Below are 24,703 nucleotides of genomic sequence, written 5' to 3' on the forward strand. Positions count from 1 at the left end.
AGGTGCCGGGAAGCATTGGTGAAGATTTCGGGATGATCGGGCGAAGAACGAAAAAGTTGGAAAAATCAAGTTTGGATTCGGAGTCAGAGGGGTACACGGTCCGTGTTGGATTTACACTGCAAAATCAACACGGGCCGTGTTGACCAAAATGGGAGCTGTTGACCATGCTGAACACAGGCCGTGTCAGTTTAGTGCAAATCAACACGGGCCGTGTTGGCTGCTGAACACGGGCCGTGTTCGACCCAAAAACCAACTTTTGGCAGTTTTTCCTATCTTTCATATTACGGGTTGAGGGTCATTTTTACATACACACAACATATCAGAGCACATTTTGAGAGGGGATTTCGAAGGTTTTTGCAAGGATTTGATCATTTATCATTTGGAAACATTATTTCTCTTATTTGTAAGTTGTAATTGCACATTATTTCCATCTTTTATTCTTGTGATCTTGTTCTAGCCATGTGTGGCTAGAACCCTAGTTTCTCCAATTTCATGTTTTGACTTCTTGGTAGTGACTTCAATCATATGACCTGATGTTTGTTCTTAATTTCTATCTAGTGAATTTGATTTTGATTTAATCGAATGTTTGATTCTAATTGTGATTCTTATTGGCCATTTGAATTAGGGTTAGGTCATTCAAGTTATCTCTTTTACAAAATCCGTAATTGTTTTGTGAAATTGAACAAGTAACAAGCACTAAACTGATTTCCATTGAATGAATTTAGTGTAAATCTTATTCACACACTCTTACGCTCCCGAGCTTGTGAGGAGTATTGGGTGTTGTTGGGAACATTCACATAAAGTTTAATGCAATCTTTCAATCTAATTCTAAGAGCGTGTTTAGATTAGGTTAGTAAGGTTAGGGTTAATCAAAGAGCTTGTTTTGGTTAATTAATGTGGTGAATGGGTAGTGTTAGAGCTTGTTAACACTTTCAAGTACCAACTTAGATAGAATTGAGCAAATATCATGTTATCTTGGAATCACATTGCTAAGTTGTCATACATGAGGTTGGAGTCCTTACCATTTCTGAATTTAATTCACTCTTTTAGTTGATTACTTGTGTTTTTAATTGTTTGTTTTAATTATTTCATTTTAAACCCCCCTCTTTACTGTTGGTGACCATAGTACCTTGCGCAAAGAGGTATAGACTAATTATCCCGTGTCTCTGTGGATCGACCCTACTTGCTTTGTACTACCTTTTAGTGCAATATAGTGGGATTCTTTTGGAGTATATCGTACCCCTTTATTTGTTGGGTCTGACACGCCTAACATTTCCGTAAGTAGATCAGTCAGTATAACGACTTTGAATCACTGATAAATCTTATTTATAGGTTCATAATAACGATACTATATTAAAACCTAAGTTATACTAAAGATAGGATAGGCGTAGCTCACTTACAACGAGTTTTTCTCAAAACCGGGCTCCGCCGAAGCAGAGTTTCTGAGTCGAAGGCTCTTCTTTTCGGAGCCGTCAGGCGCTCCGGGGCTTCTGCCTCGTGCTTGGGGGTTACACTAGGCTTTGGGGGGTTATAGAGGCTTAGAGAGAGTTTCTAGAGAGAGAAAGAAGTGATTGAAGGTGTGAGGAATGAGGCAGCCCCGACACCTCTATTTATAGGCTTCCTGGAGCGTCACCATGTCGTGGTGCCTCTCTCCACTTCGTGGTGTTGCGTAGGCTCCAAGGCTTCGCCCGGTGCTGACACGTGGCGCCGAACACAGGGTAAAACAGCCGATTTTCAAAAATTCATAACTTTCGCATACGAGCTCCGTTTTCGACGTTCTTTATATCCACGCGTAGGTAAAAATAAGATATACAACTTTCCTTCTGACTCCGTCGGCTAATTCTCGACCTATTTTAAATTTAACAGTATGAGGAGATTATACTGTTAAACGACTGCGAAAAATTCGTAACTTCTACATACGGACTCCGTTTTCATCTGTCTTTTTATCGTTGAGCTCCTATTAATGAGATCTTCAATTCTCATTTAGGTAGCGTTGACCAAAAACCGCTCGATCTAAAATTCGAGTTTCGGGCTGTGCACTGCTAAGCCAAATCTTAGAAAAATCATAACTTCCTCATACAAAGTCCGATTTGGACGTTCTTTTTATGCACGCTCTCGGTTTAACGTGTACTACAAATTTCGTTTAGATTACTAAGGCCAAAAAGTCCTCTATCGTAAATTCACTATTTACGTCACCCGGCGTCGTGCCGATTTTGTCGCGAAACTTCGACATGCCATAACTTCTTCATTATAACTCGGAGGCGGGGTTTGGGAGGTTAGCGAGAGAGTTTAGAGAGAGAAAGAGAGGGTAAAAGGTATGAGGAATGAGCTTCCCCCGACCCTATATTTATAGGCTTTCTGGGGCGAATTCGTTTCGTGAAACTTCAATTCACGTCGTGAACTTGCGTAGGCTCCAAGGCTTCGCCTGGTGCTGACACGTGGTATCGCACACAAGGTGTAAATCAGCCGATTTTCAAAAATTCATAACTTTTACATACGAGCTCCGTTTTCGATGTTATTTATATCCACACGTAGGTAAAAATAAGATATATAACTTTCCTTTTGACTCCGTCGGCTAATTCTCGACCAATCTTAAATTTAACAGTAAGAAGAGATTATACTGTTAAATGACCGCGTAAAATTCATAACTTCTACATACGGACTCCGTTTTCGTCTGTCTTTTTACCGTTGAGCTCATATTAATGAGATATTCAACTCTCATTTAGGTCGCGTTGGCCAAAAACCGCTCGATCTAAAATTCGAATTTCGGGTTGTGCACTGCTAAGCCAAATCTTAGAAAAATCATAACTTCCTCATACGAAGTCAGATTTGGACGTTCTTTTTATGCACGCTCTCGGTTTAACGTATACTACAACTTTCATTTAGATATCTAAGGCTAAAAAGTACTCTATCGTAAATTCAGTATTTACATCACGCAGTGTCGTGCCGGTTTTGTCGCGAAACTTCGACGGGCCATAATTTCTTCGTTATAACTCGGATTTCGGCGTTCTTTATATGTACGGAACCCTTGTAACATATACTACAACTTGGTTAAGATTACTCCTTCTAAATAATATTCCATCAAAAACTCATTTTTGATGCTTATTGTCTCTAAATTGACTAGCCCGAATATGCGGGCGTTACATCGCTACTCGGTAATCGGCCGAACAGGTACCGAGTAGCGATTTCTGCAACCATGAATAAACCAATCCGAATTACAGGCCTATTTCGAATTGAAAACAAAAAATACCTTTCTTGATGTGTTCTTGTGAGATAGAGAAATTATGATATAATTTCGAGTATATGAATGTTTAACCCTTTTTTTCGAACATCCACATGTTATTTATACTCGAGGGAAAGGTGGTTAAAATCGGTTAAACCAAAATTGGTGCCAAAACATGATAGTTACTGGACATAACCGACACCTACATCATCATGATGTCATATGTGGGTTTTTGGCGGGAAAATGCATGGCTGGAGAATCCATAGCAAAAACGAGGGTTGTGTGGGAATCATTCTCACACCCACTTCACTTGCTAACTTTTATTCTCAAATATCCAACTTTCAATATCGATATCTCATTCACATATACCCCATTTTAGATATACGGTATATCGTTTTGAAGTTCTCATGGAGTAGGACACAAACCCACTTAGAGTTAATTATATATACAACATATGTATATATCTATATATGTCCAAAGTTAGTAAAGATATAAATATTCATACTAAAATTTCCAACACATATGACGTACATAAGCCTAACCATCAAAAGCAACCAAAGTAAAAAAAAGAGGTAACAAAATCACATCTAACTGAAAGGTTATTGCATCGATTGTTCAGTAAATGTTGTTATGTTCTTCAAAATGTTGAAGATAAAAACATGTCACCAATCATTACTCTCGAACTTATAGATAAAGTAAATTTAATATTTTCTAATATACTAACATCACGTTTATAATTACCTTGAAATTATCGTTTTGAAAATTATCAAAGCAACCGAGTATAATAGATAGAAAGAAATTTGTTAAAATTAGAACCCTTTGATATTAAACCACATTGTCTTCTATTAGTTATCTCTGACATGTATGCCCTTAAGCAACAAAAATGATCTCTTCAATATAACTGCACCAAAATTCTAATCCCTTTACTTTGAGTGTTGTTCCACAGTGCAAGGAACACACAAGAAAGCCAATATTCTTTCTAGAAAAAAAAATACAAAGCCAATATAATAAATTACTATTGATTCAAACGTCATCAAGTGTTGATTTGATATATTTAAAAGCATGTACATTAAAAAATTTGGATGTCATTCATAGAACTTGAGGATATGTGCATAGAAAACATGCTAACCTGCCAATAGAATGACAACTTCATCAGGGCGGAACCATATAGTAGCCAGGGGTAGCCCATGCTAACCCCTAAATCATCCGAGAAACATGAAATAATAATGACATTGCAGATTTTCTACTCTTGAGGTGCTACTCCTTTTTGAGGAAGATGAAGAATTAGATGGCAACATTGGCTTCTTTGATGGTAATGGCTGAAAATAAACATTTGATTTATGCTCCAAGGGTTTAACGATTGCATATTATTGAACAAATCTAATTCCATTTTAAATTGGACCTAATCTAGACCTAATTCGTTTGTTCTCTTTCACTGTGTTTGCGATTTTTTAAAGGGGGAAGAGCTCAAGCAAAGGTGATAAAATATAACTTCGATATTAACCATCAATTTCATCCAAATCGCAGGAAATCATCAAAAAAATTTGCAAGGTTAACATCGCTTTACCCTGAAATTTACTTGTCTCAGTTTCAAGTTTCGCATCTTAGTTGATGGATTGCAATTAGAAATTTTGATTTCAATTTCAAGTTGACCTACCCATTTGTAATGTATCTTTGATGAATTGGGATTCGAATAACCCATTTATACAAAATCTTATTAGGATTATCAATGGTATATTTTACTTACAAGTAAAGAACATTACTTAAGATTCTAACTAATCTTATTCCACGTGATCCCAATTAAGGTCAGAGGGGATTGTTGTGCCACATTAAAATAGATTTTTTTGGAATAAAGGACAGAGAAGTTTGTTGAATTGCTTTAGTTTCAAACTTTATATGGGTTTAGTTGTTTATTGTTGAGTTCAAAGTAATGACCATAGTTTATATGTTCAATGTTATCAATGCCATCTTCCATTAAATTACTTTGATTTGGAGTCAAATTTGTTGTTATTGTTTCTTCAACTTCAAGTCATCTGGTGGGCTTTGGCTTTCAAATTTCACTAGAATTAAGCCATATATTCAAGTAAATGTATAATAATGATGAAATTGTATTAGCCTTTAACTTGTAAAGTGTAAATGTTGTTATAACCTTACAGGTTTTTGTTGTTGACAATGGAGTGATGTTTAAAGTAAAGAACATAAATTGACAAAACCAGTTGTAACTCTTTTTCTTTTCAAACTCCATATTCTTTTTGGTATAGTGTTGCTTCCAGATTCATGAATGAAGTGTAGAAAATAAAGTGATAAAATCACATGTCCTTAACTCTAAATTTTTGCTCAAAATCCATAGCCTAGATAGTATGTGATTCTAAGGTGTAAACTGACCAATTTGTCCCCTTTATGCTAAAAATTACATATTTGTATAAGATCTCTTGTACGAATAGAATGTCAAAAAAAATTGTGCTACCCCTGGCAAAAAAATTTGGTTCTGCCACTGCACTTCATACACTTGCTCTATCTGCAAAATATTTGACCATAACATGTACTAAGTCTAACTTAAAAACTCTATCAAAATGAATTCACATTATTAGACATAAATACAAAAACACTAAATTTGGGTGTATGTTCACGGGATTTAGTAGGATTCTTTCAGAATTGGAATTAAAGATAATCCCCATGTTTGGATACCGCACGATGAATAGTTAGATATCGATCTTCTCTCTTGATGTATTAATTCAGTTCATTCATAATCAAAACTCAAAATTGTTACTTGTTAGGATAGAAAATAACATCTTATTGTGTTATTAGAGCAATCTTAATTTAACTTAAGAAAGAGAAACATCATTGGTCACATGGGCTTCCTACCAAACTCTTGGTAAGACTCACCTTCTAGGTTTTGGTCGATTCTTCTGTCTGCAAAGATGCCTCGATCTTTTTTTTTTTTTAAACAAAAGCTTAGGAATGATAATATGATGACACATGACACTAATTAAATATATCCACAAAACTTCTCTTAAAGCTCGACACCAAATCACTTGCCAATTTAATGATAAAATTTGAAACATAAAATACTTCAAATTTCATGTTGTTAACAAAGTTTATTTGGAGTATATAATACATGGAATTATATTGCATGTGGTTTTTTATGGATCAAAAGGATAAAATATAATCCACTAATCCCTTAAATGACTGATGAGACGACCCACCTTCATCAAGAGAGAGATTGACCTTTTCCTTAAGACTAGTTATTCTCTCCCGAATTTCTTCTCCTTCTTTATCCATCATTACTCTTTTAATCGCCTTTTCAATCCCCACCCTGTCAAACCCATCCTCCAACAAAACACCAATCTTCCATACATCGCTAACATATCTTGCATTTACTGGTTGGTCGACAAAACAAGGTGAACAAACCATAGGAACTCCTTCACATATGCTTTCCAACGTTGAATTCCATCCACAATGAGTCCAAAAACAACCGGTTGCTGGATGAGCTAACACGTCTTCTTGAGGAGCCCATTTCACTATACGTCCGCCATCACCCAATCTTTCTAGGAACTTTTCCGGCAATGACTCCAGCCATTTTGAACCAGGAACTAACCCTGCTCTAACCACCCACAAGAATGGTAAACCCGTATTCGTCAATCCATGGGCCAATTCTTGAAATGCTGATTCGGTTATACGTGCAACGCTGCCAAAGCTTATGTATATCACAGATTTAGGGGCTTGGGTGTCTAGCCATGAGAGAACAGTTCGGTCTTGTTCGATCAAGCTGCTTGAGGATGCCGGGAAGTACTTGTGGAATGGGCCTAAAGTGAAGCTCGGAACTGAAAATTCTTGGCGAATGGTCTCTAGTGAAGGTTGTTCAAGTTCTTCGAAGGTGTTCCAGATAATCCCTGATGATGCCTTCATCTGTTTAAGCGTGTTGGTGACAAATATCCCCATACCTTCTGGATTGGTTGTCATCTTTACGACGTCTTTGACCTTCATAAGTGGAAATTCCGGCACCGATGCTTCATAATTTGAATCTGGAAACGTCGATTCAGAAGTTATATTAAGAATCCTCCCAAACAAAAATCTAAACGAAACAACCAGCACAGTTAATTACAACCTAAATATTCGCGTGCAAGAAGATTAATGTTGAACGAAAACCCAGAAGAAGCTGAGCAAGTTATACGGCTAGTTTATAAGGATGATGGGATAAATGAATCTGGAAGAAGAAGAAGAAGAAGAACTTACTGACCTTTTGTAAGGTTAAAACAACCAGTTTCAGAGGAAAAGGGTAAAGCTCCATAAGCAATGGCGGAAGCAAGACTGGTTGTCCGGAGCACCAATCGAGGGAGGTTAAGGGAATCTGCCACGGCTTGCGTGAAGTAGAATAGGGCATCTGAGATTAGACAGGAAATCGACCCCTCATCGTCTTCCGCCAATAACCTAGTCAGACAATCCCGAAACGGCTCTTCACAGCTTCTGTTAAGGTATATAACGAAAAAGCTGGCGTCTTCCTTCGTTAATCGGCTTTCAATCTCGAAAAATCGGTCCCGGATGGACTTGAAGATGAAGTGAGGATAGTTGGAATGATAGGGGGAGTTGAATTCGGTGTGTATGATGGTTATTTCAAAACCTTGGGTGTGAAGAATGTTTGCTAACTGAAGCATGGGATTGATATGGCCTTGGAATGGTAGGGGAAACAATATTATTCTCCGGCGAATTGAGGTCGATTTTGTCCACCGAAGATTGGTATCGCTTCCGTTGGTCTCCATGTTCAGGGAGGCAAGGCTTGTAGACTTGTAGTGGTTACTGACTGCTGACTATATGGATGATTACTCTGGTCACTTGACATCCGATTGTGTGGAATGATAAAACAAATATAAAAATCGAAATTCAGATCCTAAGCATTATCACAACGTTGACGTTGCCACGATGCACACCATGAGTGGCTTGCTGAATTATTATCCTTTTTTATTGGTTGTTTAGATTTCATAAAAATAATTAGGGAAAACCACTCTAAAACCTTATGTATTTTGCGTGAATGCCTAAATAAACCATTATATTTATTTTATGATCAATTTAACCTTTATTAATATCCTAATCGTCTAACCTATCTCAATTATCCGGTATAACCTAAACACGTTATTATCCCTATGCGGGAAAACCATCGTCATTTGTAGTCTGCGATCAGAATTACTGAAAAGAAGAAAGGAAGCAGGGTCGAGCAAAAAGCTTCGTTGATCGGGGGAAGCTTCACGAAAAAAAGGTAATCGATCCATCTTTGTTGTTTATTCTGTTCGTCGAAGGCATGAGGTGCCGTTTTTCTTAATTTGCTGTTTTTATTTATTGTTTAAGGAAGCCGTAAACAGGGACTATGTTTTCAAGTTCCCATCAATTAGTTGAAGTGTATATGGACGGTTTGAATGGCACAGATGATGAGTATGAAGAGGAAGAATATGTTCATTCTTCAATGGACAAGACAACATGGGATCGTTTTTTTAATGATTTGGTACAACGATAAATGAAATTGCCTGAACTGTTGTCTGATGATGGTGAATTGAGCTATTCAGATGAAGAATTTGACAAAGGAGAGCACATAAATCATGAGACCAATTTCTGTTTGTTTCTGTTTAGATTTGTTTGTTTTGGACAAAAACATGTAATTATACTCAATTTTATGGTAACGGTGGTTGTTTGGTGTGCTAATAACCGAAAACATCAGCAAGGGCAAAATCGTCAACATTAAAAAATTATTTTTTTTGCAGCACACCTGTAATAGCAGCTACGTTTTTACTGATTTCGGGTAAAGAATCGCAATTCAAGAATGCAAAAAAAAATGTAAGCAGAAAACTTAGGAAAAGGGTAAAACCATAACAAAAATGTAAGCTTAAATGGCTGATGCTGTTCGTGTTCTATGTTCAATTCCATTCCAATCTTCATTATGTCCCACATTAGTACATCCACTGGGTTGCTTATCAGAAAGTGATTGTTGGTTTTTATTCAAACAATATGCATTTGGTGTTGAGACAAACATTATTTAAACATTATGCATTTGGTTCGATTCTTTTCTGTCCCTGATTCGAAAATGAATTTTGCATCATATTACTTTCCTGTGTAGCTGCTGTTCGTGTCCAGGCTCCATTTACAGTTTTTTTTTTGTTTCTGATTCCAATCTTCATTCCATTCCTGTTCCTGATTCCAATATTCATTCCAGCTCTGTTGTATTATTGATTCCATTCCTGTTTCTCTTTTCTGTCCCTAATTCCAATCTTCATTCCATTCGTGTTCAATTTTTTATTCCAATCTTACTAATCAAATGAGTCATAACAAAAATCTTAAAAATGTCCAAGTACTCACAAAACCACAACTATAACACAAGGGTAAAACTGTCCAACTATAACAAAGGAACCTGATACAATCCAAGTACTCACAAAACCACATTATCTTCAAAAAAAAACAAATGTGTATAATAACCAAAATCACAAATCCATTAAAAATGTGCTTAATAAACCAACATCACAATTCCATTACAAAAGTTAAAAAAAGGGTAAAACCAACATCACCCTATTACATAATTAACCATTTTAGATTAACCTAACTAGCACTATTACATAAACAGAAACAAAATGAAGATGCTAACCACAACAATACCAAACAATCACATCATCAACCTCCATAGGAATATATCAGGCTCCTGTTTGTCATTGACCTTAAGCTTCATTAACTCCTTCTGCAGAACCAAGTTCTCCTTCTCCAGATCCATATTATTCTTTGAAAGGTTTATATTTTCCTTGAACAATTCCATATTCTCCCTATGCAACTCATTAAGTTTACTCTTATACGAGTGCATACCCAAATCCTCATCTACCCATACAAAAAATTTATAATCTTTTGAAGGATCCTACAAAAAAAATGTAGTATCTGAGTAAGCATTACAAAATCAAATCAATCAAGGCTAGAATTTCATATACCAGAGAATTTGGGCACGTAATGAAATGTCGGCCAGGGTTCTTCCGGGTAGCCGAAGTCCATATATTTGGTTGAAGTTAAGGAAGAAGAAGAACAAACCACTTGATCGATCACCCATTCTGCAACAGTTGCGAGGAAAGAAGAAATCGATGAGAAACGATTTAGTGATTTTGAAGCCGGCAACATCTTTTAAACTTAACCTTTATTGTGTAATTGATACGACGTGAGTATTGTTACCGGTTGCCAAATTGCAACCGGTTAAAAAGCATTAAATGGAAAAAAAGGATATTAATAAGGGTTAAATTGATCATAAAATAAATATAATGGTTTATTTAGACATTGAGGCAAAATACATAGGGTTTTAGAGTGGTTTTCCCAAATAATTATTCCAAAATTTGTAATTCTCAATTCTCAATAAGGTGATATTGTGTGTCTAAGGAAAGAGTGAGGGAAAGCTCCCCAACCTTGAAACATGGAAAAAAGTGAGGGTGTCTATCTTCCACTCTCTCTTATCGTGTGATATGTCAGTATTTTTTTTAGGCTTTTTAATATTTGTTATATGATATACATACTAAAAAATTATAAAAGAATATATCAAAATTTATGGTTTTTAATTCCCTACAAAATGAATATAATATTTGTTTAAAATATATTTTTTTTAAAAAGTAAAAAAAAATGAAAGATTCTTCCCATACACATCCTGAGTTTTTGTGAGGGAAAAAAAGTAAAGAAAAAGCTGATGTGGCAAGAAAAAAGTGTGGGATCGTTCCCACACACACCCTTGGGTCTAAGGTTAACATTCTCTCTTTCTTTCTTAGGATAATAATTGTAAGGATAACCAACTATACATTTTGTTCACATTTAGTCACTAAACTTATTTTTGTGCTCAATATATCATTGAGCTTGTTGAAATTGTTCAGAAAAAAAAACAATTATGACCGGGTATAGTGGGTTTTGACGATTTTCGGTGTCTTTTTCAGTCGTACATGAGTTTTTCGGCCATCTTTGAATTTTCCGGTCATCTTCTCCGACCATCTTGAATTTCCCGATGTTCTGTAAAAATCGAAAACAAACATTCGGTTGTTCATCCTGATTTCTTCCAATGATTCACTCAATAACTTAAGAACATATTCATGACAAAAACACATTCAATAACACATACTCATATTTTTGTTAAAATTTGGGCTTACAAATCGTGTTTGAAGCACAGAAAACAAACCCACAACTCAGAAAATCATTTCATTATGTAAAAAGTCTAAAATCCCTAAATCGTTTGAATCTGAAAATCGTTAGAATCTAAAAGCATTTGAATACGAACCCTAAGCTGCTTTCAAAAAATCGTTTGAATCTGAGATTGTTGAAAACGAACCCTAAGTTGTTTGAATCTCATAATTATTCGAACACCAACCCTTATGAAGTTATGCATCCTCTTAAATATTGTGGAAATCGGTTTAAGACTGAGAAATCGACACACCCACTTGAATCTTGTTGAAATTCCAATTTGATTGAAGAAGATGTTGTGAGTTCATCTCTTATTGATGATTCTGGAAATCTAAAAATGAATTTATGCATCAGAAGTCTTTTCTTGCTGAAAGATGAAAAACAAATTTATGGTATTATTGAAATCTGAATTCGATTGAACAAGTTGGTGTGTGTGTGCATATCTTCTTGACGATTCTAGAAATATGAAAATTAATTTACGCATAAGGGGCGGTTTCTTGCTAAATCTGAAACGAAGTTATAGGTTCATGTTCATCTCTTCTTGATGATTCTGGAAACCCATATTTGCACACACAAACACCAAGAACACACAGTGGGGAAGATGACCAGAAAATTCAAAAGTTAGTCGGAAAACTCATATTTGGCCGGATGTAACATCCCAAAATTCATGACCAAAAATTTTATTTTTAATTAAGTAATTATAAAACCAATAGTATGAAAACATCCATAGTATCATTCTATATCAAAACCCATATGTCAAAAATCAAAACATATCATAAGAAAACAACATCAGAGTTTAACTCCCAAAGATCTCATGTGCGGATATCAACCCAACTCAAACCCCTACACATAAAAGATTTCCTTAATTACCGTTTCATACTCATAACCCCTTTAGGGTCAACTTTGGTCAAAGTCAAAGTCAAAGTCAACACCTTGGTCGAAGTTAAAGTCAACATTCCGAGTTGACTCAACTCGCCGAGTTACCCTTCAACTCGTCGAGTTTCCATAAATCACATAATCGTGATATCATGATCCAACTCGTCGAGTTTTTCCTAAAACTCGTCGAGTCCCTCTTTTTCAAATAGAGTCGGGACACTTCCAGAACAAGTTGTCGAGTTCTCTTATGAACTCGTCGAGTTCTTCAGTCTGTCAACCTTCTTAATGCATTATGTCCCTATTCTTCAAATCAAGGCCCTATCTTCTGGATCCAAGCTGGAAATATGTCTAGAAGGGTAAAGTTTCCAACTTTACCCGCTAAGGACCTCTCCCCAACGCATAAGACTCAAACCCTAACCCAAAATGGCTTAGATCCAACACCAAAAGCCATCAATATTTCAAGATAGACCATGAGGTCATAGATCTGGACTCAAGGGATAATTTGGTCACGTAAAGCTCCCATCTTTACTCGCATACATGACCTAATAGGGCTTAAAAGACCAAAAAGATGGTCTAAAAGTTGCATGTAATAATGTTAACCAATTATTACATCTTTTTTTTGGCACCTTTATGCCATGAAGTCCCCTCAAGACCCTAGGTCTGAAGGGTTTGCCCAAATGGGACGTCCAAATCCCAACTATCAACATACTTGGACCAAAACATGGAACAAAACATCCTAAGACTAGATCTAAGCATGCCATGGACAAGGTTGAAGCTTTATACCTCCATTGAATCAGAAATGAAGCCCAAATTCTGGATCTACTCTCCTCCCACACATTCTTGCTCCCCCTTCAAACTTCTTCTTCTTCAAACCCACCAAGAATACACAAGATTAGCTCATAATCACCAAAAATGGCTTAGGGTTTCGAGATTAGGGTTTTGGACAGTGAAGGCTGGAGATGAGGCCAACACATTGGGTTAAGGTGTTTAAATAGGGTGCAAAACCCCGGAATTAGGGTTTCATTTTTGCCAGCCTACTCGTCGAGTTGAGGCTCCCCAACTCGTCGAGTAGGTTTCCAAAATCCGTGGTCCAATTCATCTCTACTCGACGAGTTTGGGGCCTCCAACTCGTCGAGTTTCTATACAAAAGTGAATAATTATAAATTAAATACATACCAGGAACCAGACGTTACACCGGAAAATACATATGAAACTAGCAAAACCCAATATACCCGATCATAATGGTATCTGAACAATTTCAACAGGTTTAATGGTATATCGAGCATAAAAATAAGTTTAGTGACTAAATGCGAACAAAACATATAGTTTGTTATCCTTACAAATCATTATCCTTTCTTTCTGTATCTTCTTACTTCCTTACTCCCTAACACCATTTCCCGTTGTTAGTGACTCAAAGGTGGAATGATTTTTTATGATGTGGCATACCTTCGTGCAGATTCATTCCCTTTAACCTAAATAAAGTCTAGCATCATTAAATCCATCATCTCTACTATCTTCACTTTAGTATATCTTGTTTATCTATTATGGACGATGAAGTTGAGTACTTTACTAAACGGGTTCGTTTTTTAGATTATATGACTAATAAAAAAAAACTAATCTATAAAGGTTAAATTTGATTCAGCATATATGTTAAAAAGATGTAATAATTGGTTAACATTATAATAATTAGTTGTGTAGTTGTATCCTTTGTATTTTTAATTTTTCAATTTATGGGTCAATTTGTAATTTAGCTTGTTTCCTTTTGATGTTTTTTATTTAACTTATAACGTAAAAATAAAAAAATTAAAAATTAAAAACTTAAATTAAAAAGTTACTTTAAAAATTATATATATATATATATATATATATATATATATATATATATATATATATATATATATATATATATATATATATATATTATTTTATTATTTTCAGGTTAAATTTTAACAAATTTCAAGTAATTAATTTAAATTGAAAAAGACAATACCATATGTTTTGTTGAGTTGTTTGATAATGGTAGAAAAAATAAAATAAAAGTTGTAGATTGAACATGTTCGACAAAAGTAGGTGGAAACAAAAGTTGTAGCTTTTATTTGTATAATAGTTTTCGGCACAAATAACTATATCTAGAGAAGGTTGAATGACACGACAAAATCTAGATGTCATTGAGTGGATAAAACTCTATCAATATGAGATACTACATTAGCATTCAATGGATTTGACGTTTAATGGTCATTGAACTCTTTAATGAAAAAAATAGTTTTTAATTTTTAAATATACTACAAATTACATTTTGTAATATTATATTGAACTTTGTATTGTTCAATGCACTGTGAGAAAAAAAAATGATAGAGTTTTAAAGATTATAGAAAAATGACATGACAATAGAATTCAATGCATTGTGGATGCCCTAAGTTATAACTGATTAAGACCTTATTCGGGCGAAGTTTTATCCCACCTCTAAGTTATAATACTAATTAAAAAAATAGATTAAATATAAATTTCGACAATAAATCTCTTGCCAATTCAATTATAAGTTTGAAGCATAAAATACTTCAATGTTGTAACAAAGTTTATTTGGTTTAGAATACATGGAATTATATTGCATGTGGTTTTTTATGGATCAAAGAGATGAAATATAATCTACTAATCCCTTCAATGACTGGTGAGACGACCCACCTTCATCAAGAGAGAGATTGACCTTTTCCTTAAGACTAGTTATTCTCTGCCGAATTTCTTCTCCTTCTTTATCCATCATTACTCTTTTAATAGCCTTCTCAATCCCCACCCTCTCAAAGCCATCCTCCAACAAAACACCAATCTTCCATACATCGCTATCCATACATCGCTAACGTATCTTGCATTTACTGGTTGGTCGACAAAACAAGGTGAACAAACCATAGGAACTCCTTCACATATGCTCTCCAACATTGAATTCCATCCACAATGAGTCCAAAACATCCGGTTGCTGGATGTGTAAGCGTAAATATTGTAACAAAATAAATTGTTTTATATATTTTTAGTATGGTTGTTAGGCTTGGTAATCAAGCATTTATGCCCTGTAATTAAGGCAAAATCTTTGCCTTATAATTGAGTGTATTTCCTTTCTTACCCTTGTAATTACTCTGTATATATTCTGCAGTATATTGATTGAGACACCCAAGTTGGGGGCTTTTCTCTTCATTGTTATAGTTCTTCTTCTCCATACGATTTCTATATTGTCTTCTCTCCCCTGTATAGTCTTTCATGGTATCAGAGCCGGTCATGGATTCTGAATCAACCATGACTAACAATTCTGGTTCATCAGGAATGACTAATTCTCAATCTCTTCCCGTTTTCTACAACCCTAATGCCATCATGGCTCACACTCATCTTACCAAAGAGAATTATGTAAACTGGAGTACCCTGTTCAAAACACTTCTACGAGCCCACCAACTATTATTTGTTATTGACCCAAACCCACCCCCAAAAACCCTTGCTGATGGTACAGAGAACCCAGATCACCACAAATGGAAGAATACAATCGACCTGATCTGCTGCTGGATAAAAGGCACTGTTACCCCTGCCATCCAACCTTACCTAAACTCGTGTGACACTGCACCTGCAACGTGGAGTGTTCTAGCAAAACGTTTTGGCTCCACATCGGCTATCCAAATTGAAAACTTACAGGACCATCTCCACAACATGAAGAAACCAACTGACCTCTCGGTTTCAGATTATCTTCTCCAAGCCACAACTATATCTGATTCCCTCACTGCTGCAGGAAAACCTCTTGAAGACTATGAACTTATTCAGCGCATTCTTGGTGGTCTCGGTGCTGAGTTCAAAGAATTTCTCACCTCTATGTCCTCATCACATATCCGACAGTCACTTAATCTTGATGAACTGACGGAATTGCTTCTTAAAGAAGAAATGTTACAACAAAAATTTGCAATTCCAGTTGAGCAGACTACAGCCCTAGTTGCAACTAAAACCTCCCCTTCTCAACCTCAGTCATCATCTCGTCCCAATAACAGCGGGAATGGTAATAGGGGGAACCGTGGTCGTGGTAACCCTAATTCTGGTAGAGGCGGAAATCAGGGAAGAAATAATTGGGTTGGACAACAATGGAGCAATAGTTATGGACGAAATTATAGAGGTGGACGTGGTGGTGGTCGCACAAGAGGATCATTCAGAGGAGGAAGTTCTCATGGCAAGGGAATTTTACCCACTCCATCTCAGCAGCGGCACTTTCCTGACTACGATTCTCCATGCCAACTTTGATATCAGTATGGTCATGATGCGAGAGTTTGTGCACAACGTAACAATGCTGCATACTTCTCACAATCTGAACCTTATGTCTTGGACTCGGGTGCTACAAACCACATGACACCAGATCCCTCTAGCCTGTCCGATTATTCTCATTATACAGGTAAAAATTCAGTGATTTTTGGTAATGGCACAAGCTTACCTATCTCTCGTATTGGTAAATCTGCGTTCCTTCATAATAATCGTTTCTTTAAGTTGAATAATGTTTTGTTTATTCCAAATTTGCACAAACCTCTATTGTCCATTCGCCAATTTTCTAAAGATAACAATTGTTTCTTTGAACTTGACTGGTGTGGTTTTCGTGTTAAGCACATTCAAACGCGGGAGATTCTTCTTTCTGGTCATAGTTTTGGAGGTCTATATCAGCTGTCATTCAATCCAAATACACCTCACAGTCCAGTTACTCTCTTAGGCGAACGGTCAACTCCCAACACCTGGCATGATCGCTTAGGACATCCCTCTTCTAATATTCTTAAAGTTCTTTGTAGCAAGTTTCAATTACCAATAAATGGCAAACTTTCAGAAACACAGTGTTGTCATGTATGCCCCATGGGAAAATCAACTAAACTAGCTTTTGTTCCTAGGAATTTTAATGCTTCTCATCCTCTTGACTTGCTTCACCTTGATGTTTGGGGCCCTTCCCCGGTTCTTTCTATGTATGGTCATCGTTTTTACTTATCAATAATAGATGATTTCTCTCGTTATGTGTGGCTTTTTCCATTGTTCCATAAATCTGATGTTACCAATGTTTTTGCCACTTTTAAAACACAAATTGAGAATCAGTTATCTAGAAAAATCACAGCTGTTCATTCTGTTAAGACTATACAAACCGATGGTGGTGGTGAATTCACTAGTAGGCAATTTAAAGCTTCTTTGTCAAAATAGGGAATTAAACATCAAATCACTTGTCCCTATACACCTCAACAAAACGGTGTAGTGGAACGTAAACATAGACACATAGTCCAAATGGGTATGTGTCTTATGACAAAATCACACGTTCCATTTAAGTTTTGGCTTGAAGCATTTACCACTGCTGTGTACCTCATCAACAGACTCCCAATGCGTCAATTAGATTTTTTCTCTCCCTACCAAAAACTTCTCTTGCGTGACCCTGTTTATCGCTTTCTCAAAGTCTTTGGATGTTCGTGCTTTCCTTACATTCAGTCGTATAATTCTCACAAGCTTATGCCAAAATCAACTCACTGTATTTTTCTTGGCTATGATAATACTCGCAAGGGCTATAGATGTTTGGACTTAAAAAATGGTCATGTTTATATTTCACGACATGTTGTTTTTGATGAATTGGATTTTCCTTTGCGAAATAAAAGTGCAGGGTCTTTACCTGGTCAAACACAGCAACAACTGAGGACCAACCATATGGCTGAAGATATGCAGCACTCGTTTTCAACCTCACCTGCCACCTCACAACCCAACATTGCAGTAGCTCAAAACTCTACAAAAATCCACAATCCAAATATTGAGCAAACAACTCCCACCCCAAGCTCAATTCCAACACCAGTTCCTTCAACACCAACCACGCCTACAACAATACCAGGTAACCATCAACATACAAGTGTTGGGCAGACATCACAAGTAAACTTTACTCCATATACATCTTCTTCACCAGCCACCCCTGCATCATCTTCACCCAAAGTTCAAAAATTCACTCCTGAGTTATGCACTCCCTCACCTGCCATACCTGCATCTTCAAATATTACACATCCAGCCACTGAAAGTCCAGAAAGTTCAAACCGAACCCTCAAAATCAGGTCCCTTGCTGATATTTACCAGAAAACATCACCCCATCCATTGCCCCATGGTCTGATAGCCACCAAATTCGATGATGTGTTTTCTGAACCTCGAACTTTTAAACAAGCATCAAAATTTCCTCATTGGCAAAATGCAATGCAAGAGGAAATTACTGCCCTACACAAAAACAAGACTTGGCACCTTGTTCCTTCTCAGCAAGGTATGAATGTTGTGGGATGCAGATGGATTTTTAAGGTCAAAAGAAAAGTTGATGGCTCCCTTGAACGCCACAAGGCTCGATTGGTGGCACAAGGGTTCACCCAACAGGAAGGACTTGATTATGCAGAAACATTCAGCCCGGTAGTTAAACCATCAGCAATTCGTATCGTTCTCTCCTTAGCCCATGCTCAACGTTGGGATATCAAACAATTGGATGTCAAAAATGCCTTTCTCAATGGCATTCTTCATGAAGATGTTTATATGAAGCAACCACCGGGATTCATCTCTAAATCCTTCCCAAATCATGTGTGCAAACTAGACCGTGCCCTTTATGGTCTCAAACAAAGTCCACGGGCATGGTTTCAACGACTTCATGATTTTCTATTACACCAAGGATTCTTTAACAGCCAATCTGATTCCTCTTTATTCATCAAACACACGAATGAGTCTACTACCATCCTTCTAATCTATGTCGATGATATAATTATCACCGGATCCTCTCCTTCCGATGTTTCCTCTATCATTGATGTGATATGCAACACTTTTGACAGTCGTCGTCTTGGCAACTTACATTATTTCCTTGGCATTGAGGCTACTCGAAATTGTCACACTTTGCAGCTAAGACAGACTAGATATGCTCTGGATCTTTTGGAAAGATTCAACATGACTGGATGCAAGCCGGCTACTACTCCTAGTGCTCCTAATTCTCGATTGTCGTTACATGAGGGTGACCTACTTCCAGATGCTACTGAGTATCGCATCATGGTTGGTGGCCTACAACATCTCACATTTACCAGACCAGACATTGCATTTTCAGTAAATCAAGTATGTCAATTCATGCACCAACCTTGTACCTCTCATCTACAGGCCGCTAAACGTATTCTAAGGTTCATTAAAGGCACACTAAAGGAGGGTTTGTCATTCTACGTGTCAACATCTTTTCACATTCGAGCCTACTCTGACTCGGATTGGGCAGGAGACCCGAATGATCGTCGATCTACAACAGGCACTTGTATCTATGTTGGCCCAAATCTTGTATCTTGGACCGCCAAGAAACAACTGACCGTCTCACGATCAAGCAGTGATGCTGAATATCGTGCCCTTGCTACTACTACAGCGGAACTTAGATGGTTCTCTTACTTGTTTCGTGAGTTGAATATCTTTCTTCATCCCCCCTCTATCTTTTGTGACAATTTATCAGCTCTACATATGGCTTGCAATCCAGTATTTCATGCTCGTACCCGTCACATTGAGATAGACTATCATTTCATAAGAGAACTGGTCACTCATGGATTTTTAAAGCTACACTATATATCCACTGATGACCGGTTAGCAGATTTATTCACAAAGGGCCTCTCTAAAGTCAGGTTTAATGCTTTATCTGTCAAGTTGCGCCTCCCTTACGGACGTCTTACTTGAGGGGGGTGTAAGCGTAAATATTGTAACAAAATAAATTGTTTTATATATTTTTAGTATGGTTGTTAGGCTTGGTAATCAAGCATTTATGCCCTGTAATTAAGGCAGAATCTTTGCCTTATAAATGAGTGTATTTCCTTTCTTACCCTTGTAATTACTCTGTATATATTCTGCAGTATATTGATTGAGACACCCAAGTTGGGGGCTTTTCTCTTCACTGTTATAGTTCTTCTTCTCCATACGATTTCTATATTGTCTTCTCTCCCCTGTATAGTCTTTCAGGATGAGCTAGCACGTCTTGTTGAGGAGCCCATTTCACTATACGTCCTCCATCACCCACACTTTCTAGGAACTTTTCTGGCAATGCTTCAAGCCATTGTGAACCAGGAACTATCCCTGGTCTAACCACCCACAAAAATGGTATGCCGATATTCACCAGCCCATGGGCCACTTCTTGAAACTCTGACTCGGTTATAAGTGCAACACTCCCAAAACTTATGTATATCAGACTTAGGGGCTTGGTTGTCTAGCCATGAGAGAACGCTTCGGTCTTGTTCGATCAAGCTGCTTGAGGACGCCGGGAAGTACTTGTGGAAAGGGCCTAAGGTAAAGCTCGGAATTGAAAAATCATGGGAGATGGTTTCTAGTGCAGATTCTTCGAGTTCTTTGAAGGCGTTCCAAATGATCCCTGATGATGCCTTCATCTGGTGAAGCATGTCGGAGACAAATTCTCCCATAGATTCTGGGTTGTTGGTCATCTTTACGATGTCTTTGACTTTCATAAGTGGAAATTCCGGCACCGATGTCTCATAATTTGAATCTGGAAACATTCCTTCAAAAGTTAGGAAACTATAAACTGCTTGAAGGATAAATTAACCAGGAACCAAACCTTCTTTCGTAAGGTTAAAATAACCACTTTCAGAGGAAAAGGGTAAAGCGACATAAGCAAGGACGCAACCCAGACTGCTTGTCCGGAGCACCATCCGAGGGAGCTTAACGGAATCCGCCACCGCTTGCGTGAAGTGGAATCCGGCATCTGTTATTAGACAAGAAACCGATCCCTCACCATATTCTGCCAATAACCCAGTCAAACAATCCCGAAATGGATCTTCACAGCTTCTGTTAAGATACTGGATGATGACGCCGGCGTCTACTTTCGTTGCCAACTCAAAAAATCGGTCCGAGATGGACTTAAAGGTGAAGTGAGGATAGTTGGAATGAATGGGGGAGTTGTATTCGGCGTGTATGATGGTTATTTCAAAACCTTGGTTGTGAAGAATGTTTGCTAACTGAAGCATGGGATTGATGTGACCTTGGAATGGTAGGGGAAACAAAATTATTCTCCGGCGAGTTGCCGTTAATTGTCTCGAACTGAGGATGGTATCTCTTCCATGGGTCTCCATGTGCAAGACTTGGAAGATTTTCGTGCTACAACAACACGATTTAAGTCTCTATTTATTGGTATTGATAGAAAAAATTGTAGTTGTAGTCCTTGGTTATATGAATGCATGTTTAATTTAGTGATTTCATTTTTTATTTTTCTTATCAAGTCCCTTTCTTAAGTTATTGTACATAAGATGTGCAAGTCTTCGTACCCAAAATGAACTTGATGACTAAAGAAGTAAAGTCAATATTCCAGATTGGAAAGATATTTTTTTCTTAGACTAGTCGAAATTGATCTAAACGTACGATTCTAGAATTTCATTTTTATCGAATTTGAAGTATATAATAAGAACAATCTTATCTTACTAAATAATATAATTAAGTTTTCATAATATTTCTTTCTAACTAGCTCAAAATTTTAAAATAATTTAAACATTTAAGTTCAAATTTTGTTTCATTAGAAATAATTTGTCAAAATTTTAACAAAAACGGTTAACCTTGATAAAAAAAAATTAGGTTCATTTTAGTAAATAGTAAACAACAAATATTATAGTTAGTAAGTTATAACTCATATGATACTATTAGGGTTAGAATGTTTTTCCCATCCAATGTATTCCCTTCATTCCACACACAATATATATATATATATATATATATATATATATATATATATATATATATATATATATATATATATATATATATATATATAGTAAATTACTGAAATCGTCCCTATGGTTTGGATAAAATTATACGTTTGATCCCTAACATTTGTTTTGCACTCGGACAGTCCTTGTGGTTTGTTTTTGTTTCGTTTTTGGTCCTTGATCAACTTAAAATGACTATACTACCCTTGATCAATGTTTTTATGTATTTTTATAATTTTTAATATTAATATATATCTTTTAATGTAATAAGATTAACAAGGGTACAACCTCTTTAAGCTGATGTACAACTACACATATATTAACATGTTCAAAATGCACCTGTGAAATCCATAACCACCGTTGGCAACTTACTGCGTTGCCCCATCTTTCTTTTCTGCCGGTCGCCACCACCGGTAACCTTAATAACCACCACCGGCACCAAATCGTGAAACCAAAAGCAAACATGAACTTGAAAATTTGATGAACCAGGAAAAACAAACATGATGCGAGCTTCCAATTTCAACAAAATTAATACAGAAAAATCTTGAATGAAGCAAACGTAATACAAACCTAAAACAAACCTGAGGCAATCCTGATGTAAACAAAATCAAACTTGATGCAATTTTCCAAAAAAAAACCCTATGATGCACATCAAACATGCCTGATGGAAAAAATCGATTTCAAAAAATCGATTTTAGAAAATCAAGCGAGAAATTGATCGATGAAGTGAGAAATTGACTTCAGAAAATACTCGAGCAAGCCTGATGCAAACTTAAGCTAAAACACATCCAAGTGATAAATTGATTTAAAAAATCGATTTCGTGTGAAATCAAAACCCCATTGTATAACAATACATGAGAAAAGAAGATGAAAGTGATGAATACATGAAGAAATCGATTTTCGGTGATGGGCTTTCTGGTGCGCATCAGATTCTTAGGGTTACTTCAGGTTTGGGAAGTGAGATCTTCCAGCGAGTTCAACGGTAAGAGAGGGAGACATAAGGCGGTGGATGGTTTTTGATGGCGACCGCTGCGATTTCTGGCGAGAATTTCCGGCGAGAGAGAGGAGTAGAGACAAAGAGAGATGGTGGTGGGAATTGGGAACTGGGAAGAGAGGCCGATTGGGAGGTTAAGGGTTTGTGGGTTGTTGCTTGAAGGTACGATGGTGAGCCATATTCTTAATAAACCATTTGTTTTTATTGATTAATTGTAAATAAATAAAAAAAGATTAATTAAAAAAGAAAAATACAAGGACAATATAGTCATTTTAAATCGGTCGAGGACTATAACTGAAACAAAAAGAAAATACAGGGACGGTCCGAGTGCAAAACAAACGTTAGGGACCAAACACATAATTTTACCCAAACCACAGGGACGAATTCAGTAATTTACTCATATATATATATATATATATATATATATATATATATATATATATATATAAATGGGCTAGGCTAAGGGGACTACTTATACAACATAAAAAATACATAGATAATATACACTAATACGCCCACACAGTATGAGCGGGAGATCGAGATCGGACTCTCAAACTGGATCTGAACTCCGTGAAAAGCGATGGTGGAAGTCCCTTAGTGAATATGTCCGCGTACTGAAGGCTGGAAGAGACATGAAGGACGCGGACTTGCCCAGTAGCGACTTTATCCCGAAGAAAGTGTATATCTATCTCGATGTGCTTGGTTCGTTGGTGTTGCACGGGATTAGTCGATAAATACAATGCGTTGACATTGTCACAATAAACAATAGTAGCCTTGGTCAACGAGCAGTGGAGTTCCCGGACAAGATTGTGAAGCCAACATGTTTCATGTGACAACCCGAAATTTTTTGCCTTGTAAGTCCAGCCATTCAATTCAACCGTGTGTCAGACTTGTTTCTGCTATCTTTTAGCATTGTTTAGAGTCTGTTTAAGGGTTCAAAGCTCAGTACATTCAAGCATTGGGTATATGATCGAGTTGCTAAAGTTCTTCGCGTTGAAATCGAGCTGAACACTCCATTAAAGGGAGTGTACGACCGTACACATGGGTGTACGGCCGTACACTCTTCCCCATATGTAGAGTATCCTTCATTTTCTAGTCATTTCTCTCATTCCCAAGTCTAGAAATCGGATTCTCTCCGAAGTATCATCGAGTTCTTCATCCTAGATCTTCAAAAACGTAAGTGTTTCTTCCATCTTTGAGTTGTTATCCTTCTTAATCATGTATCACCCTTTGATTTCATCCATGGAAATCATCTTTTTGGGTAGATCTTCAATATATTTATCTTTCACCAAGAACACACACTTGTTCTTGGTGGCTGTGAACCATTTTTAGCCTCCAAAATTTTAAGTATCCTTTCCTTATGCTTAGAATACGTTAGGAACTCTTGCTAAACACCTTAGAATCGACAAGAACACAAGAACAAAAGGAGTGTACGGCTGTACACCCTTGCATGGCCGTACACCCCTCAAAACACCCCAAAAGGGCCTCCAAAGTGAGAATCTAGTTCATATTCTTGTTGAGCATTAGTCCCTCAAGCTTCCCCATAGTTCAAACACCCTCTTATGCATGTTTGACCATGAGTGTACGGCCGTACACTCCCTGGCCGTACACCCATGGTCGTACACTCCTCATTGTGGCCGTACACACTCCTTTGATGAATCACATGTGATTCTAACACTTAGTCCAAGTGTTTCCTAGTCCCTAAGG

At 36.8% G+C, this 24,703-nt stretch overlaps 2 protein-coding genes across 2 annotated transcripts; both read right to left on the minus strand.

Annotated features, from left to right (window-relative positions):
• Positions 1-6,265: 6,265 nt before the first annotated feature.
• LOC145161235 (UDP-glycosyltransferase 76B1-like) lies at positions 6,266-8,080 on the minus strand. The gene is made up of 2 exons (XM_079080730.1): positions 7,464-8,080; positions 6,266-7,248 (listed from the first exon to the last, which is right to left on the minus strand). Exons 1-2 carry the CDS (start codon positions 7,981-7,983, stop codon positions 6,374-6,376), a joined length of 1,395 nt encoding a protein of 464 aa, XP_078936856.1. The 5' UTR covers positions 7,984-8,080; the 3' UTR covers positions 6,266-6,373.
• Positions 8,081-18,577: 10,497 nt separating this feature from the next.
• LOC145161236 (UDP-glycosyltransferase 76G1-like) lies at positions 18,578-21,414 on the minus strand. The gene is made up of 2 exons (XM_079080731.1): positions 20,862-21,414; positions 18,578-20,792 (listed from the first exon to the last, which is right to left on the minus strand). Exons 1-2 carry the CDS (start codon positions 21,373-21,375, stop codon positions 20,374-20,376), a joined length of 933 nt encoding a protein of 310 aa, XP_078936857.1. The 5' UTR covers positions 21,376-21,414; the 3' UTR covers positions 18,578-20,373.
• Between the last annotated feature and the right edge of the window lie 3,289 nt (positions 21,415-24,703).

Source organism: Lactuca virosa, chromosome 2 (genome assembly GCF_052849685.1).
Source record: "Lactuca virosa cultivar CGN04683 chromosome 2, Lactuca_virosa_CGN04683_v6, whole genome shotgun sequence".
In the NCBI taxonomy this organism is placed as follows: Eukaryota; Viridiplantae; Streptophyta; class Magnoliopsida; order Asterales; family Asteraceae; genus Lactuca; species Lactuca virosa.

Bases quoted from the DNA above. Each gene is read 5' to 3' on its own strand.
- LOC145161235 (XM_079080730.1), bottom strand. From the start codon at position 7,983: ATGGAGACCAACGGAAGCGATACCAATCTTCGGTGGACAAAATCGACC. The intron at 7,249-7,463 runs GTCAGTAAGTTC...CGACGTTTCCAG, and splicing joins TTGTTTTAACCTTACAAAAG to ATTCAAATTATGAAGCATCG.
- LOC145161236 (XM_079080731.1), bottom strand. From the start codon at position 21,375: ATGGAGACCCATGGAAGAGATACCATCCTCAGTTCGAGACAATTAACG. The intron at 20,793-20,861 runs GTTTGGTTCCTG...GAATGTTTCCAG, and splicing joins TTTTAACCTTACGAAAGAAG to ATTCAAATTATGAGACATCG.